The 12,030-nt window shown below is 46.1% G+C and overlaps 1 protein-coding gene across 1 annotated transcript in view; it reads left to right on the top strand.

The window, feature by feature from the left end:
* The first annotated feature begins 5,917 nt into the window (after nt 1–5,917).
* The window catches only part of LOC119966981 (inactive tyrosine-protein kinase 7-like), a 331,205-nt gene continuing 325,092 nt past the window's right edge, over nt 5,918–12,030 (top strand). The window contains exon 1 of the mRNA XM_038798955.1: nt 5,918–6,207. Coding sequence (XP_038654883.1) covers nt 6,123–6,207 — 85 coding nt within the window. The 5' untranslated portion in view covers nt 5,918–6,122. The remainder of the gene's footprint in view (nt 6,208–12,030) is intronic.

Raw genomic sequence — 12,030 nt, 5'->3', positions numbered from 1 at the left:
CGGGCAGGTTGTTTCCACTGGCGGGTGACAGCAGAACTAGGGGGCATAGCCTCAAAATAAGGGGAAGTAGATTTAGGACTGAGTTTAGGAGGAACTTCTTCACCCAAAGGGTTGTGAATCTATGGAATTCCTTGCCCAGTGAAGCAGTTGAGGCTCCTTCATTACATGTTTTTAAGGTAAAGATAGATAGTTTTTTGAAGAATAAAGGGATTAAGGGTTATGGTGTTCGGGGCCGGAAGGTGGAGCTGAGTCCACAAAAGATCAGCCATGATCTAATTGAATGGCGGAGCAGGCTCGAGGGGCCAGATGGCCTACTCCTGCTCCTAGTTCTTATGTTCTCCCCCCTCCTCCCTCCCCACTTCCTACCTCCCCCCTCCCTCCTTCCTCCCTCTCCCCCCCCCTCCTCTCCTCCCCCTCCTCCCCCCTTCCTCCCTCTCCCCCCTTCCTCCCTCCTCTCCCCCTTCCCCTCCTCCTCTCCTCCCCCCTCCTCCTCCCCCCCATCTCCCTTCCCCCTTCCTCCCTCCCCCCTCCTCTCCCCCTTCCTCCCTCCCCCCCTCCTCTCCCCCTTCCTCCCTCCCCCCTCCTCTCCCCCTTCCTCCCTCCCCCCTCCTCTCCCTCCCCCCTCCTCTCCCCCTTCCCCTCCTCCTCTCCTCCCCCCCCCCTCCTCTCCCCCTTCCCCCCCTCCTCTCCCCCTTCCCCCCCTCCTCTCCCCCTTCCCCCCCTCCTCTCCCCCCTTCCCCTCCTCCTCTCCTCCCCCCTCCTCCTCCTCTTCCTCCCTCCCCCCTCCTCTCCCCCCTCCCCCCTCCTCTCCCCCCTTCCTCCCTCCCCCCTCCTCTCCCCCCTTCCTCCCTCCCCCCTCCTCTCCCCCCTTCCTCCCTCCCCCCTCCTCTCCCCCCTTCCTCCCTCCCCCCCTTCCTCCCTCCCCTCCTCCTCCCCCCCTCCTCTCCCCCCCCCTTCCTCCCTCCCCCCTCCTCTCCCCCCTTCCTCTCCCCTCCACCCCTCCTCTCCCCCCTTCCTCCCTCCCCCCTTCCTCCCTCCCCTCCTCTCCCCCCTTCCTCCCTCCCCCCTCCTCTCCCCCCTTCCTCCCTCCTCTCCCCCCTTCCTCCCCTCCTCCTCCCCCCTTCCTCCCTCCCCCCCCTCTTCCTCCCCCCCTCCCTCCCCCCCTCCCCCCCCCTCCCCCCCCCCCCTCCCCTCCCCCCTCCCCTCCCCTCTCCCTCCCCCCTCCCCTCCCCTCCCCCCTCCCCCTCCCCCGTCCCCCTCCCGCTGCTGCTGCCGGCCTATTTCCCTACCGTTCCGCCAGGAAGTCCAGGAAAGGCTGCCACCGCCTAAAGAACCCTTGTACTGATCCCCTCAGGGCAAATTTCACCTTCTCCAATTTACATGACATTTTGTTGACCATTTCCCATGTGCTGGGTTGCCACATTCCTCTGATTTCTGTCCATGTAGTTTTTTCCTACCGGTATGACTGAAGCAAGGGCAAGTGAAATGAGGTGCATGCTGATCCTACACAACATTGACTGTGAGAATCGTGGACTCCCTCTGCAACCAAATTGTAAATATTTATTTTGTTTTACATTTGAAGTTGATGATTGTTCTATTGATGTTAAATGTGAGTGTACCCCAAAACCCAGAAGGGTAAGTTGGAACATCAGTTCTTCAGGGTGTTCATTTTCAATTTGGTGTACCGTGAGAAAAGATATGCAAACTAGGGAGGAATAGTCCAGTAGATGTGTGATCAATTAAAAAAGAATATTTATTAACTTAAAAAAAACACATGACAAGAAGGAATATAATACACAACACTTAATTACACTGATGGCTATATACACTCAGTATTACATGAAGTTACCTCTTGGTTACAACTACCTACGTTCCCTGAATTCTGAGACACCCCTTTGTTCTTGAACAACATCCAATATTATATAACTCTATGAGCTAAGTCCAACAGATAATTACTACTCAGGTTATTTGGGCATGCTTGGGAAAACCGTCATCAGTTTCAGCGAAGGGAGGATCTTCTTGGTTTGCGTTTGGGATGCTGCCCATTTTGCAATAATGTGCTTTCGGGAGACTGTTTCTACAGCTAGGTGTGGCTTTGATGGTAGCTGGTACCGTGACTCTTTCTCCAGTTATTGTGCTGGATGTATCATTCTTTCCCTCTGGTGTTACCCATCCTGTGGATCCAGCTCTTAGCACATACATGACAATTTCCTTATCGCTCCGCTTTGAAGTTACCTCTTCTATCCCCCATTATTTTCCCCTCGTCACATGGGTAAACACTTGCTTTTCTCATTGATATGTTAATTCTCCTATCAAAATCTCTTCAGACAGCTGCCCTTCAATTCCCCTTTTTATTTTATCCCAATTTCATTTTTGAATCTTAATTTCCCCCCCCCCCCAGTTCATAGCAAATGATCAAACAATTTTAAGTTATATTAAATGTATTTAATCTTATCCATGGTGTCATGGGTTAGTGACCAGGCCCAGTGAGATGAGAGGTTCTCCCTAGCCTAGGTTGCCCATCACTGTCTTACATTCTATGCCTCAGCTAAAAAAGGCCAGAATCCCATATACTTTCTTAACCACCTTATCTACCTGTCCTGCCACCTTCCAATATCTATGGATATGTACCTAACGGTCCTCTGTCCTTCTTAGCGTCCAACTGTTCATTATATATTTCCCTGTCTTGTTAGTTCCCTCAAAATACATCAATTCACACTTTTCAGGGTTAAATTCAACTTGCCACTGTTTTGCCCTACTGACCAGCCCATCTATATCGTCCTTTATTCTAAGGCTTTCCTCCTCACAATTTACTACACCACCAACTCTCATGTCATCTGAGAACTTATCAACCCCCCGAATTCATGTTTATATCACTAATGACTACAAACAGCAAATGATCCAGTACCAATCCCTCCATTGCACCACTGGACACAAGCTTCCAGTCACAAAAACAACCTTCGACCATCACCCTCTGCCTCCTGCCACTAAGCCAATTTTGCATCCAATTTGCCACGTTGCCTGGCTTTTACCTTCTTGATCAGTCTTCCATGTAGGACGTTGTCAAAAGCCTAACTGAAATCCATGTAGACTACATCAACTGCTCTACCCTCATCGACACACCTAGTCACCCTGTCAAAAAATTCAGTCAAATTTGTTACACAATATCTCCCCCAGAAAAAGCCATTCAGACTATCCTGCATTAATCCTTGCTTCTCCTAGTGAAGAATAATTCTGTCCATAAACTTTTAAAAAATAATTTCCCTACCACAGATGTTAGACCCACTGGCCTGTAATTACTTGGTTTATCCCTACTACCCTTCTTGTATAATGGTACATTAGATGTCCTCCAGTTTTTTGGCACCTCTCTTGTGGCCAGAGTGGATAGTGCCCTGTAATCTCCTCCCTTCCTCCCACAGCAGTCTGGGATACATCTCGCCTGGACTTATCCACTTTTAACCCTGCTAAAATTGCTAATACCTCCTCCTTTCCAATGCTAATTTGTTCAATTATAATCACAGTTCTCCCCCTTCTTGATTTCTATATGTACATCGTCCTTCTCCAGAGTGAACATAGATGCAAAAAACTCATTTAAAAGCAATGTGTATCGTTAGTAATCAGAGGATAAAGATTTAGTGAAATTGGTTGAGGAGGAGTTTGGTTTGGAATGACTACCGTTTTTATTATGCAAGATGTTACCATTTTAAATACACTACCTGAAAGAATTGTGGACACAGGTGTAATAATAACTTTTAAAAAGGAATTGGATATATTTTTAAAGGAAAATTTTGCAGGGTTATGGGGAAGAACATGAGAGTGGTACTCATTGGTTAGCTTTTTCAAAGGGTTGGCACTGACACAATTGACTGTATAGCCTCTTTTTGTGCTGTACGATCCTATGATAGCCTTGTAAAGGAGTATCTTGAAAGCATCCTATAATCCCACACATTACAATTCTTAGTTACTGATATTACAAAAAAAGCTGCATGTTTAATTTGACAGCTTATTGGGAGAGGGGTAGTTACATTCAATCTTTAAAATCAATGCCAGAGATCCTGTTCTTCATCACCATTAAATACTGGGTGTTCAGCTAATGTCACTCATACATAATAAGTTATCACAAATAAAAACAGAAAATGCTGGACATACTCAGATCTGACAGTGTTCAAAAAATTGGACCACTCAAGTTTGTAAATTGCAGTAACTGAGACTTTATTCAGAAACATATTGGAGAGACATAACCCTGCTCCTACAAAATGTATTACTGGTACCAAGGCTGTGTAACACATTTATATTTTTGGTCATCACCCTTTCACTATAAATCCTAATAAGCAGCATTTTACTGGCTGCAGTTGTACTTTACAGTAACTGAAAGCTGAAGTATCTGCTCATCACACTTTAGGGTGGAACGGTAGCAGTGGTTAGCACAGTTGCTTCACAGCACCAGGGTCCCAGGTTCGATTCCTGGCTTGGGCTACTGTCTGTGCAGAGTCTGCATGTTCTCCCCCGTGTGGATTTCCTCTGGTTTCCTCCCACAAGTCCCGAAAGACGTGCTTGTTAGGTGAATTGGACATTCTGAATTCTCTCTCCACCTGAACAGGCGCCAGAATGTGGTGACTAGGGGATTTTCACAGTAACTTAATTAAGTAAGCCTACTTATGACAAAAATAAAGATTATTATTATTTTGCTTTTCCATTCTGTGAAAGTCATTATGTTTGTGAATTGTTATGTTCCTAGGCCCAGCATGCTGAGAAAGGGCTTTAATAACTATTCTTTTAAAGCTGTTAATGCTCATTTCTATATTTTCCTACTTCAAAGCTATTAATGTCAAACGATTTCAATCACCCCACTTCAGGCAGCAGCTGGAGAAAGGGGAACAGAGCTAACGTTTCAGGTTGTGACCTTGCATCACCTGGTGCTCTCCATCCTGGCTCAGAAGGAATGGTTGTACAGCACTGGAAAGTTGTCAGCCTCTGCAAACCTTACCTCAATATCAGTCGAGACCTTCAAGACTGGCGAGAAATTAGCGCAGAGTGAGGAGTACCAGGAAACGGAATTGATACTATTTATTTATATTTGTCCACTTTCCACATCAGGCGGGCCATCAGGTTTTGCAAGTGATTCCACCCCCCCCCCCCCCCCCCTCCCCCTCCTCATTTTATCTTCCCTCAGAGTTACAAAGCCAATGTGCAGAGAGTACAGGGCAACTCCCTAATCCACCCCCTTGCTTGCTCCAAAAAACCCCAATTCAAATCAGAGTCCAATTCATGGTCCCTACAAAAGGGACATTCTAGATCCAAGCTGACAAGAATAGGCATTATTACACCCGATTTCGGGCTTGATCAACATTAATTAGTCTTCAAATCTTTGTAAAGCGCTCTGGGACGGTTTGAGATGGTGAAAGGCGCTATGGGAATGCCGTCTTCCTCGGTCCACCTACCGACCGAGCTGCTTCACTCAGCCGAAACCGCTACCTGGAGACAAACAGCAGTTTGGGATTGGAGTGGCCGTTGTCAAGCGGCCAACACCCTCATCTTTTTTATTGAACAGGTCTGACTGGGAACCGATAGAAAATAACTGACAGTCACAAAATGAGATTTAAAAACAAAAGTCAAATCAAGGGACGGTTCATCTTCCTGAAAGTCAGAGTGAACACAGAAACTTAATTTCCTCCACGACCTGTGGATATTTTGGAGGTGATTTAGTCGCGGGTGCCATTACATCTTTTTAACGTTCACGGTTAAACTCACCTTTCCTCCCTCAGACTAACAAAGCACCAAATCACCACGCAACCTAACTTCACCCAACCGGAAGCAGTGGGCCGTCCCTTTAAACCCGCCATTGGACAGTTCTGCTGGTCCCGCCCCGGGGAGCGGGCGTTGATTGGTCGCCGGGTCCATCAGTCAGTTAGTTTCCGGCCAGCAGGTTCGGTGTTGGCGGTGGCGGTTTTTTTTTCGTTGGCCGCTCGCTCGCTCGCTCGCAGGCGGGCGATGGTAACGCCGGAGAAAGCAAAGCACCGCACCGAATAAAAGACGGCCGACCAAGAGAGAGAGAAGAAGGGGGGAAAAACAAACGCAAAGCGGTTTCACCTTCCTTGTTCCTTCCACCCATTCCCCTCTTCATGTATTTCTTGGTGCTGACTTGCGGAGTTTCGATGGCGAAGAGGACGACGGCGGTTCTGGCAGCCTGGGTGCTCCTGGTGCAAGGTAATGTGAGGGGACTTTGGGCAGGGCTAATAAATAACCCGGTGGGAGTCCGGTATCAGTAAAACAAGACGAGATGCAAATTGGCTAAATCCCCCCCCCCCCCGAATGGCTTCATAATCCCGGGGGTCGGGGTGGGTGGGTGGGGTTGCAGGATTGAGCTCTTCCTGGGCTGCTGCCGGGAGACGGAGCCGGTGTTAGAAGGAAAATTGCTTCATGCATGAGGGATGAATTTACCCGTGTGTTTAAACAACGTTGGAGGAGTTGCTAAAGTGAGCGTGGGACAAGATGCAACTTGTGAAGAAGTTGTGTTGTGTGTGTTAAATTTGTCCATGTGTGTTATACTTTTATATAATCTCTCAGAAATGAGAACCGAGCGATTGCGAATCTATTTAAACTTCTGGATGTTTTAAGTTGTGGCTTTCGGGCAAGGAGAACGCTCTTCAGTGAAGGAGTATTAAAATCTAGGTGTTCTTTTTGCGGTTATAAAAAGAAAGTGGGTTTGTATCTTGGTTGAAATTTGCGCTTTGTGATCTCTAGATCGTGATTACAGCCAGATGTCATAAACTGATGTTTGGAAAATTTTGCTCTTCGCGTCCTGTAATATATTGGAGCTTGGAACCATTTAAAGTGCTGTGACTTGCTCTTCGTGGGGTACATTCCAGAGTATGTGGCAACTGCGAAATAAAATACTGTACTCAGCGATTTTCATTGGGATAATTTTTCTGAAGCATTAGGAAGTCTCGGGGGAGGGGTGATGCTTCTTATTGGTTTGAATAACTCCTGTGTAAAAAGTTGGATTTTTAAGAAACTCACGCTGGACACTTGCACATTTAACGATTTGCAGCACCAACCTAGAGATTTTATTTCTCTTCGGCACTTGCCATTTTTGACGAATCTGGGGTATTAAATTTGGATGTTCGCCTCCAACGTGTCAATGTAGTCGTTTTCACACAACACATGCAAGAGAGTTCGACCTATTCAATCATGCTCAGTAATGCTCAGGCTTTTTTTCCAACCCTTGCCCTTTCCTGAACGTTCACGATTTGAAAGGTTGACTCTTTATCTCTCCGATGTTCAGCAACCACAGAATTTGCTTTTGTCGGGTAACTTTATGCAATTTTGAAGGTGAACTGAAAAGTGAAGGACAATTATGGAACCTTGTCCAAATGGGCACTGAGAATGTCCTATTTAGCTGGGTGTTGTGGGAGAGGAAGAAAAGAAACAAAATCCTAGTTTTCCGACTGACCTATTCTCAGCTAAGAACCTTGTATGACAAGAATCCTCCTGGTTTCCCGGAGTCAGAAGATTAACGATTCACCTTCCATTCTGAACACTTGTGCGCAAAATCCAGGCTGAGGAATGTCCTACAGTCTGAGATTTTATCCTTTCAATTAGACAAGCGGAGGCTCCATGTTCCCCCTCGGGTGGCGCTATTTTGAAGATTATCAGCTTGCTGCTGCCCTGACCAATATTAATACCTCAACCAGCACTACCAAAAAATTATTTGGTTGTCAGAACTTGCTGCATCCAAATTTGGCTGCTGCCATGGATTGCCATAATAACTATTTTAAAAGTACTTAATTGGCTGAAAGTGTTTTTGGGAAGAGCTGAGACCATAACAACCACAACATAAATGTTTTTGGATTTGATTTATTGTCATGTGTGATGCGTGCAGTTCAGACAGATCATTCCATACATGAAAAAATATAGGACGTATGATAAATACATAATGTAAATACATTTATTTAAATGTATGAAAATTTGTCCCTTGGTGGATTTGTGTCAGACAAGAATGGACCCTAAGGTATATACAATGCAAGTTTTATGGACAGGACGGGATTAATATAATCAGCACTAAATTCTTTCTCAGCCCATTGTAAACAGATAGTGGCTGGTTTAGCACAGTGGGCTAAACAGCTGGATTGTAATGCAGAACAATGCCAGGAGCGCGGGTTCAATTCCTGTACCGGCCTCCCCGGACAGACGCCGGAAAGTTGGGACTAGGGGCTTTTCACAGTAACTTCATTGAAGCCTACTTGTGAAATAAGTTATTATTATTATTATATATTTGTTTTTGACTGGTTTCCCTCTTTATAAGTGGTATTCCCCAACACCTTAATTTTTATTCATAACTTCCCCACAGCAAACTCGAGATGGGATGAACTCAAAATTAGTTTTGCGCACCTTGTGAGAAGAGGGTTTGCAATTTCTCCCCATTTGCGTTTGCATCATAAAAGAGGGCGAGCAAATGATACAGGGACAAAGAAAAAAAACATTGGTTCATGTGGGTTCTAGAATCCATGTCAATTGAGGCATTCCATCACAGGAAAACCAATGCATGCAGAGATGAGTCAGTCATGTAGGCGATGGTATATAATTTCTGGCAGAAGCCGGGTGTCCAACCTAGGCCAGAGCTCCTAGAACGTGAAACTGCTCGTCAGATAATTAAAAAAAAAAAGCAGACTGAGACTATGCAGTTTAGCAAAGCAATATTACTGGTTCCAGAAGGTAGAGACCCATGTCGCATGGCTCCCACTTCTATACAGTCTTTGACAAAGAACATTTATACCTTGTCTGGGTCCCCGAGATTAACATAGAACAGTACAGCACAGAACAGGCCCTTCGGCCCTCAATGTTGTGCCGAGCCATGATCACCCTACTCAAACCCACGTATCCACCCTATACCCGTAACCCAACAATCCCCCTTAACCTTACTTTTTGTAGGACACTACGGGCAATTTAGCATGGCCAATCCACCTAACCCGCACATCTTTGGACTGTGGGAGGAAACCGGAGCACCCGGAGGAAACCCACGCACACAGGGGGAGGACGTGCAGACTCCACACAGACAGTGACCCAGCCGGGAATCGAACCTGGGACCCTGGAGCTGTGAAGCATTTATGCTAACCACCATGCTACCCTGCTGCCCCAGGCACGTTAAATGTCTCAACGTAATCAGAATTGGAAAGAAAGTCGCAGGGCCCTTTGTATTGGCAGACTCCTGTTGGCCACCCTGGCTTATGAAATGCTTTGTACAGCTCTCTGAATTTCTTTTGTGCAGCCCACAGGGGATCATGAGTGGCTTTTTAGGGCTAACGTTATGTGAGTTTCAGTACAGTATAGTACAGCACAGTACAGTACAGGCCCTTCGGCCCACGATGTTGTGCCGACCATTTATCCTAATCTAAGATCAACCTAACCTACACCCCTCCAATTTACGGCTGTCCATGTGCTTGTCCAAGAGTCGCTTAAATGCCCCTAATGACACTGACTCCACCACCTCTGCTGGCAGTGCATTCCACACACCCCCCACTCTCTGACATCTCCCCAATATCTTCCTCCAATCACCTTAAAATTATGTCCCCTCGTGGCAGCCATTTCCGCCCTGGGGAAAGTCCCTGGCTATCCACTCTATCCATGCCTCTCGTCACCTTGTACACCTCTATCAAGTCACCTCTCTTCCTTCTTCGCTCCAGTGAGAAAAGCACGAGCTCCCTCAACCTTTATTCATAAGATGGAGTTTAATACTAGGGAGGTTATGCTGCAATGTACAAGGTGTTAGTGAGGCCACACCTGGAGTATTGTGTTCAGTTTTGGTCTCCTTACCTGAGAAAGGAGGTACTGGCGCTGGAGGGTGTGCAGAGGAGATTCACCAGGTTTATCCCAGAGCTGAAGGGGTTGGATTACGAGGGGAGGTTGAGTAGACTGGGACTGTACTCGTTGGAATTTAGAAGGATGAGGGGGGATCTTATAGAAACATATAAAATTATGAAGGGAATAGATAGGATAGATGCGGACAAGTAGTTTCCACTGGCGGGTGAAAGCAGAACTAGAGGGCATAGCCTCAAAATAAGGGGAAGTAGATTTAGGACTGAGTTTAGGTGGAACTTCTTCACCCAAAGGGTTGTGAATCTATGGAATTCCTTGCCCAGTGAAGCAGTTGAGGCTCCTTCATTTAATGTTTTCAAGATAAAGATAGATAGTTTTTTGAAGAATTAAGGGTTATGGTGTTCGGGCCGGAAAGTGGAGCTGAGTCCACAAAAGATCAGCCATGATCTCATTGAATGGCGGAGCAGGCTCGAGGGGCCAGATGGCCGACTCCTGCTCCTAGTTCTTAATTTCTAACTAGCCTGTTCCTTTGTCTTTTCCCCTGTAGACTGCAAACATTTTCTCTTCACTCTGATGGTGGTGCATTGGTAAAAGTCACTGGACAATCCAGAGGCCCAGGCTGATCATGTGGGTTCAAATACCGCTATGGCAGCTCGTGGAATTTAAATTTATGAAGTAAAAATGTAATTGAAATTTAGTCTCAGTAATGGTGATCGTGAAACTAAAATTGATTGTCATTTCAAACAGTCCATCTGCACAATATCTTTAAGGCAGAGGCCGATGGTCTCAGTAATGATGCCCATGAAACCATCGTATATTGTTGTAAAAACCCATCTGGTGCACTGACCTTTTGGGAAGGAAATCTGCCATCCATATCTGGCCTGCCGACATGTCACTCCAGATCTACAGTAACTCGTAACTGCTCTCTGAATTGACCAAGCAAGCCACTCAGTTCAAAGGCAATTTGGATGGGAAGCAAATGCTGGCCTTGCCAGTGACATCCACATCCCATGAAAGAATAAATAAGAGGTATAGCTTCTTATCCAATTACTTTTTGAAATAAATGATTGATTCTGCTTCCACTATCATTCAGATGTGCAACCTGCACCTTAACCACTTGAGCACATTCCCATCAGGTTTCACCGCCCCCCCCTCCCCCTTTATATTGCTGTTGATTCTTTTGCCAATCTCCATCCTCTGGCTCTTGACCGGTCTGTCAATGGCAAGCGTTTCTCTTCTGATGTGATTTTGCACATCTCAAATCAATGTCCCTTTAAACATACAAGGTGGCTGCGGTCAAATGCAGTATTATTATTAAGTGGTGCTTGAATGTTGTCCAGGTCTTGCTGCACATTGACGTGACTTCTGTGGATCTGAGGTGTTGTGAATGTACTGAATATGGTGAAATCATAAGTGAGGTAGAATGTGTAAACTCCACATAGACAGTGACCTGGGGCCCCCGGGATCAAACCCTGGTCCTCGGTGCTGTGAGGCAGCAGTGCTAATCACTGTGCCGCCGTGCTGCCCTTCCATGAAGCAAGAGTTGAGATCAACTTTGTATCAGGTGGGGCAGCACGGTGGCACAGTGGTTAGCATTGCTGTCTACGGCGCTGAGGATCCGGGTTCGATTCCTGGCCCTGGGTCACTGTCCGTGTGGAGTTTGCACGTTCTCCCCGTGTATGCGTGGGTTTCACCCCCACAACCCAAAGATTTGCAAGTTAGGTGGATTGGCCGCGCTAAATTGCTTCTTAATTGGAAAAAATAATTGGGTATTCTAAATTTATTTAAAAAAAACTTTTTATCAGTTGCAGTATGGCTTTATCCTATTCTGCATCCACGTTTGAAAAGCTCTTAACTGATTGTTAGATTTCCTGACATCTTCAACTTTTAACTCTCCATTTCCACTTGCATCATAACCTGCAGGTGCAGTTGGGTTTCCTTTAGATTGGTTGCAGGACTTCAGGTTTCATCATTTTGTACATGAGTAGATTGGCCTAGGCTTGACCAGTGCACCTGCACTGCCAGTACATTATGACATTGCTATAGGGGAATGCATTCCTATCAGCGCAGAGTTTTTAACTCTCCTAATAGGGTTGTGGGATTCCTGGACATAATGGTAAAATCTTTGCATGGCTGAGTGGGAGTGCTTAGTTGGAGATTCTTATCCAATCTAGCTGTTTGCCAGTCATTGAAATACTGAAATCAAATGTTCTT

This window comes from Scyliorhinus canicula, chromosome 6 (genome assembly GCF_902713615.1).
Source record: "Scyliorhinus canicula chromosome 6, sScyCan1.1, whole genome shotgun sequence".
Classification (NCBI taxonomy): domain Eukaryota; kingdom Metazoa; phylum Chordata; class Chondrichthyes; order Carcharhiniformes; family Scyliorhinidae; genus Scyliorhinus; species Scyliorhinus canicula.
The sequence above is the reverse complement of the archived record's forward strand: the minus strand, read 5'-3'. Positions and strand labels throughout refer to the sequence as shown.